Raw genomic sequence first — 7,223 nt, forward strand, 5'->3', positions numbered from 1 at the left:
TGTAACACATCATTTGGATATGTCTGGAGTTTTGAAAGGTGGCAAAAGACATGGTGGCATAGTGGGTAATGAATTGGGTTGATAACTAGCAGGTCAATAATTCAAAAACACCCGCTGCTATGCAGGACAAAGATGAGGCTTTCAATTCCCATAAAGGTTTTTGGTCCTGGAAACCCATAGGGGTGGTTCTACCCAGTCCTATAGGATCGCTGTAAGTTGGATTTGGTCCAATAGCATTGAGTTTGGTTTCTGGTTTGGAGTCTCAGAAGCTTGATTGCTCTGTGCTCTCTGTGATCGTTTTGTTGTATGTCAACTTGAGTGGACAGGATTCTGCTACGAAATGATCTAACATAATGTGGTCAACTAGGTGTTGGGATCTTTTGCGAAGCAGCCAAACAGTTGAGGGGAGGATAGACCTCCTAAGTTTGCCACAGCCTTGATACAGCTGAGAAAGGTACAATTCAAGATGTGGTCTACTCTTGGTGTAAACTCATGGTGCATGGAAGCTAGTTCCCTCCTACTGCTGGATTTGGATCTTGGATCTGGTTTGTCAACTTCCTCTTGTATCACCCACTGATCTCAGGACCCATCAGCAGACTGGTGTCCTTGGATTCATTTGGCCTAACTTGGATTGATTCAACTCAGTAGCCACCAGCCTGTGTTCTTCCTGATTAATTCTTCTGCTTCCTGTTCATCAACCCCTGCAGCTAGAGGAGTGAAGAAAAGACTTCAGCTGACATCTGAACCATGAATTAGATCAGACTGGATTTATCCACTTCTACAACTGCGGGAGCCATTTCTTGATATAAAACCCCTCTCTATATACATGTAAGTGTCACTGGATTCGTTTCCCTGGGCAACCCTTCTACAAATGACCTTCAGAACATTTTGGAGGTTCTAGTAACAGGGCACAGGCTACTCATACACTCTTGACTGAAGGACAGTCCTTAATCAGGAAAGGTGGCCATTTCCAATAAATACGCAGCTTCAGGGGGAACACACATGGAGCTGTGAGGAAGGAATTGGCTATCCATTGAGCCAACCAACCAGATAAGTTAAATCAGCCCTGGTGATCAATGGGTGGCAGATGTTAAAACCAGATCACCTCACATCCCCACGATAGACAGATTTCAGAGGATAAGAAGACTTATTCAATGGATTTGTTTCCAATGAAAACCCAACGGATCCCAACAGAATACCGTCAATATATTACTGGAAGAAGAGCCCCCCCAAGCCAAGTGGGAAGACAGTCAGTATACACAATGGCCTCAACCATGAACTAGCCTCTAGTCATTAGAACACACTGGTCACCCTGAAGATGGTGTAGGATCAGGCAATGCGTCCTTCTGTTGTATGTAGGGTCATCATGAATAAGCAACAATGCAACAGCAATGAACAACAACAGGCCTTTAGAAAGGTCAGAGTCTCAGTTCTGGAAATGAAATGCTCCAGAGCAAAGGGAGCTACCGTCCTGGATGGGGAGCTAGTCACCAGGGGTGCTTTGCAGTTCCTTCTGGTTTTGAGGGTTGCTGCCTCACTGACAAATAACTACAGAGAACATGAAAGGGTTTTTTAAAGTTTTTAGAGAAATTCTATAAACTTTTAATTCCATTCTTCCACATTGAACCTTTTGAAGGTCTCTTGTCATCCTCTAGTTGCTACTAGTCAACTGGGCACTACCTCAAACTCACCTGCAGCCCTTGGACTTGAGGCTGAAACTCCGTAGGGTGAGGCAAAGCAGATGACTGCTATCCGAATGGTATAGAACTGGCAGTCTTTGAACTTTGGTTGGGATCTCTTGCCTTGAGGGTGCCCAAGGAATGGTGGGCTGGAACAGCCATAGACTTATTATTCTAATGCTCTCTTTGGTTTATTATGACATATATTAATCTGGTAGAAGTGGTTCCACCACTTTCAATGAAATTACTGCAAGTCTTGCCCTATCGCCAACACCCATTGTTTGTGCAGTCACTCGAGAGTTTAATCTGTGCTAGTCAACAAATCATGTATTGTGGCTCATAGCTGACCTATACTTGTATAATCCCATTTTCTCAACTGTGCTTTAAATTCTATACCATTGGCTAAACTAATGACACTGTCAACAGAATTACCTTATGTCACAGGAAGCTGATTGATACAGTTCTTTAACATAAAGGTGTCTCTAAGGTGAGCCATATACATATGTAAACCATGGATATATGTATGGATTTGGGGCTCACACTTAAATCTAACCCCAATCTAAGAACAATTCGTTCTTATCACATGACCCTGATTGACGCTTACCCTTATGGAGAGATCACACCATATATGGGTGCCATACCAATGTGTGGTGAAGAAATTAGATGGTGCCCTGCTACCAGAAAGAATAATGTCTGTAGTCCTAAAGGCTTGTCTTCAACCAAACAGCCATCTAAGTGAGGCATCAACTAAGTCCACATGGAAGAAGCACGGCAGCCTGTGTGATCCAAGCATTGTGAATAATATAATCTCAATCTGAATAGGAAATGATATCAGAGCATAAATTGTGAATGTCTTGTTTGCAAAAGGGTATGGATGACAGTGGAAGCCCTGGATTTGCAGGGTCCACACAGAGACTAAGCTTCTAATGAATCCAATGAACAAGGAATGTGAATTGCCTTGTTAGCAGATACGGAGCTTTGTAAAGTCTTTTATGGTACATATAGTTAGGTTAAAAAATGTAATATCTTATTTGATCTCCCTTTAAGAGTTATTTCAATTTTTAAAAAAAGTCTAGAGGAAATTCATGTGGATTGAGCCTCCAGTGAATCTTCTCTGACCATGGACAGGGTGTGAATAGCCTTGCAATCATGCAGAGTGCACTGGAAAGTTGGCACAGTTAGGCTAAAAATCTAACACCGAATCATTTGAGCTCCCTTTGGACTCATTTAAAATTTGTTCCGGTTTTTAATATTTTCTACTTTATGGTGTGGTTTTTCCGTATTTTGTTGTTAGTTTTTTCTGCTTGTTTTGTTTTTGTATGCTTTCCTGCATAGCAAATCCGGGATCGGTAAATCTATAGAGACAGTAAGTGGAATAATTGTTTCTTGCAGGTATGGCAGGGAATGTTGGGGGGAGATGGGGACCTAGTAACATTGAACATAAGAAAGAAGAAAATGATCTAAAATTGATCGTGGTAATGATTGTACAACTTTTCTTGATATCATTAAACCTTCGAATTGTATGATATGTGGATTAAATGCCAATGCAACTGGTTTTTAAGAGAATAAAACTTTGTAGAGAAATTCCATCATCTTTCAATTCCATTCTTCCCCCTTGCACTTTTTGAAGGCCCCTTCTAGACCTCCAGTTGCTATGACTAGGTAACTTCTAGCCCGTCGTCTCTGAATAATATTTCCCCTTTCTTTCTCTCTGCTTCTTTGAACTATGGGGTACACCTTCCGAAAAGCCCCTGGGCACACTCTGAAAAGGTTGCTCTGTGGGCTCAACGTATCACAGCTAAAGAAAACGTTTTTCAGATTTGCTCTTACAGTTCTGACTGTGCTGTACATTGAGTTCTAAGGGTGAAATACTCGCACGGGTTCTTACACGCGATCAGAAAGGGGGGCTTCGTGGTGGACGTTTCCCTTTTCAAGCACACCTTCCGGTTTTACAAAGGAATAGAGGCTTCCTCTGGGAGGAAATGCATTTGCAGCTCTCTGTATTAGGAGCTGAACAAACATGAGATCCGGTAAGCTGCCTCAACTCAGCTTTCTCAAATGAATGAGATCCCATTCAAACAGGTCTCCCTTCGAGGGTGGGGATTGGAGAGGGGAGAAACTAGAAAGCTTGAATCAGGAATATCCAAGCCAGTTTAACGACTTAAAAACAAACGGAGGAAGCTTTGATCTAGCCCATATATGGAGGCACGGATACCGTAGTCATGTCAACTGGCACACCATTCCTGAAGCCTGGCATCTGCCATGAACCAGGCATGACCAGTAGGAACCACTTCAGGTTAGACTATCTTGTGATTTTCCCCCCCATGTCTATATCTTCTCTCACCGGAAGGTCTAGGACTGCTGTATCTCGTCAACCCTTGTGCCCAGACACTGGACCCACTCCAGAGGAGACACTGAGCACACGAATGGCCAGTTGTAGAGGGGTTCATGCAGCTCCTTGTCTTCAGGCAAGGAGTCTACCCATTAGTATTTATACTTGCTAGGCACTTTCAATACAGTAAGTCATTTAATTCTACAACAACGCAATGAGGTAGGCATGATTGTCATCATCCTCATTTTACAGACTGCGAAACAAGATGCTTACCACTGCTGTTAAGTCCCGCTAGAAGTGGCAGGCCATGGACCAAGGTCATGTGGTCCCAGAGGCCCTGCATTCAATGGCCACGCCATGCTGCCTTCTGAAGAAGGGAGGCCTGTTCTGTTCTTGGAAGAATCTAGGGATGCAGACGGTTCTGTTTCAGATGCCATCATCCCCATGCATTGATCTGCCTGGATCCGGGACAGAGAGAGGTGCCGTGCAGAGGCAGCAGGGGAACGGCAGAGGAGCAGTGGGCCTGAGCTCACCAAGTTAGAAGCGGTGTGGATTTGGGAGTTACTTGGTCTTCTTCTCTTCTCTTGCAGATGGCTACGAGTTCCTGGAAATCCTGAAACAGGTTGCCCGGGACAATACCGACAACCCAGACCTGAGCATCGTGTGGATTGACCCGGATGACTTTCCTCTGGTGAGATGCTTGGGCCAGGGCTTCGTCCTTGGTCCGCCGCACAGGCCTGCATGGGTGTTTAGTGTGCTTGTATTGGATGTTAGTGTTCCTTTCGGCTTTCTGAGTGATTTTGTATGGTTTTGGTTGGTTATTATTTTGGTCTGGGAGCCAGCACACCTTTTTTCTATGTAAATCCATGGCCACCGTTTCGTCGCTTTGTGCCATTGTCCTGTATGAAAGGCTTCAGAGGGACAGTTTCTTTCGGACAGTGGGGGAAGCCGTACCCTTGACATCTGGAACCGAAGCAGGCATGCCACAGGCATTGTTGCCCTCCACCTTCACAACCACCCTATGAAGTAGGGGCTATAGTAACCTTCACCTTGTAGACGAAGAAGATCTTGTCTAAAATGATGACGCCCTGGTGGTGATATTCTAACCTCGCTCTGGATGATGCCAAAGCTTCGTCAGCTGCCTGCTTTAGGGAAAAGTTAGCAGCTGGTGATGAGTACAGGTTTGTTCCCATTAGGTTATACATGACAACTTTATCCTCACTCCGAATGATCATTGGTTGCTTTCATTTCGGCGGTTCATACTAGAATGGAGGGGGGTGGGTGGGCGAGTGATCCCATTGTGGTTGCTTCCTTGGAGTCCCTGGGAGGTACAAATGGTCAACCAGAAGATCGGCAGTTCAAGTTCACCCAGAAGGGCCACCTCGGTACTCCCCCCAAATCCGTCATTGAACACCCTGCGGAGCACAGCTTGACTCTGACACACAGGGGCTCCTTGAGCTGCAATCCATTTGACAGCAACTGGTAAGGGATGTCAGGGACCAGGACACTCCGTCCTCGGTAGAGGATGGTGGATCAAAGGCAGGTCCTTCTGTGACCCCGGAGGCCACTCTTCTCATTCGGGCTCATCCTAACAAGGCCGTGGCCATAAAGCCACCTGGAGGACAGTTCTGCTTGCTTGTATGGCAAGTTTCACTGACCTATGGTAGGCAAGCTTGCAAATGATCTGCAGTTTTCCAACTCTGGTTCGCCTTAGTTTCACAAGGACCACGCTTCAGAATGCTCTGATTCACATATTCCGGAATGTACCATCAGTGGGTCTATGTCCTTAGGAGACATTCTACCACTTAAGATCTCTGTCCTCTGAATCCTGGGGGCCCTTGCTCCTTTAGTCTGGCTCCAGTGAGCATTCTGAGCCCTCTTTGAACTTACTCATGTGCCAATTTATGGCACAAAGTTGCTTGCCCTGCAATCTCGTGCAGCAAGGTGGTGCAAAGTAAAGAATTTTGAACAGGGCATTTTAAAAGAGGCTGAGGAAAATGTCTCCTTGGCCATCCATAGACTATAAGAGAGGCACCAGGAATCTAAGCCACGAAACTTTGGCTGAGCTCTGTGGGGAAGCTTTTGTGTTCCATGTCTTGCTAGTTCGGGTTCCGACGTTTAGCTTGAAGGCTTGTTCAAAGTGCTCAAGGGTTGGGCTCAAGCCGTCAGTTTGCTAAGAGCCTGTCGTGACTTGGCAACCCTGTAACCCAGGAGGACCTCGTGTCTGTGATGCGATGGCAGGTGAATGATGGGAGGGCAAGTAGTGTTCTCAGCTTGTCGTCTAACCTTCGTCTTTGTCGCTGCAGCTCGTTGCCTATTGGGAAAAGACTTTCAAGATTGACCTGTTCAAGCCCCAGATTGGGGTGGTGAATGTGACAGACGTGAGTATGCCCTGTGGGAGTTGCACTGGCCCCCTCAGCTGGCCCTGCTGCCTGCCACATAGCTCACTGTGAGAGTGTGCAGGAGAGTCAGGTCTCTAGGACACCAACAGGATGCTGGGCCCTGCTGGAGTGGAGGAAACTTGCCAGTGAGACCCGGGTCTGGTCTCTCTCTCTACCAGTCCCCCATGGGTTCACTGCCTCTCTCCTATGCGTACCATTCCTGCCTTACTCAGCCTGCCCAGCCCGACTCATCATTTGGAACTTTCTACTGAAACAAATATTCTGGGAGCTGCCATTGCACTGGGTACTGGGATCAGTTGGGGTGCACTGAGCCCCACTCACACACCCATCACAGTCCAAAAGTCAGCTGGGAGAGCAGCCCCTACCCCACGCCCTGAAGGGAGGAAGAGCATTATGTGAGAGTCAGAATAGGGTCATTTCCCCCACTGTCCAGGCACCATTGAACAGAGTGTGGAAGGGGCTAGAGCAGTAGACTGGCAGAGGGAGCGGAATTGTAGGCGTCAGCCCCCACTGTTGATCCAGCTCCATGGTAACCAGACAGGAGCACGGCAGATACAGGCAGACAAAGGGTGGATAGCAAATGATGGGACAGAGAGTCCCCAGAGTCGTCATCGCTTGTGAATGGAGGCCAGTTGCTATCATCATTCCTTTGCCCTCTTTATTTGGTCACCTTAAGGACTCTCCATTTATTTTTTTAAACTTTCAATGAATAAGAAATAATAACAACAAGACAATGTGCTCAAGAGAAAACATTTTAGAACCATAGGCTATAAGATGAAAAGAAAAATGATTTCCTACTATCCTGACCCC

General features: G+C 46.1%; 1 protein-coding gene across 1 annotated transcript in view; it reads left to right on the plus strand.

Annotated features, from left to right (window-relative positions):
* The window catches only part of CASQ2 (calsequestrin 2), a 78,175-nt gene extending 71,687 nt beyond the window's left edge, over nucleotides 1-6,488 (plus strand). Inside the window, exons 9-10 of the mRNA XM_013007783.3 lie at nucleotides 4,602-4,702; nucleotides 6,318-6,488. Of these exons, the coding sequence (XP_012863237.1) occupies nucleotides 4,602-4,702; nucleotides 6,318-6,464 (248 nt within the window). The 3' untranslated portion in view covers nucleotides 6,465-6,488. The remainder of the gene's footprint in view (nucleotides 1-4,601; nucleotides 4,703-6,317) is intronic.
* The last annotated feature ends 735 nt before the right edge of the window (nucleotides 6,489-7,223 follow it).

Source organism: Echinops telfairi, unplaced genomic scaffold (genome assembly GCF_000313985.2).
Source record: "Echinops telfairi isolate 266 unplaced genomic scaffold, ASM31398v2 ScPeMD7_7466;HRSCAF=8504, whole genome shotgun sequence".
Lineage (NCBI taxonomy): Eukaryota > Metazoa > Chordata > Mammalia > Afrosoricida > Tenrecidae > Echinops > Echinops telfairi.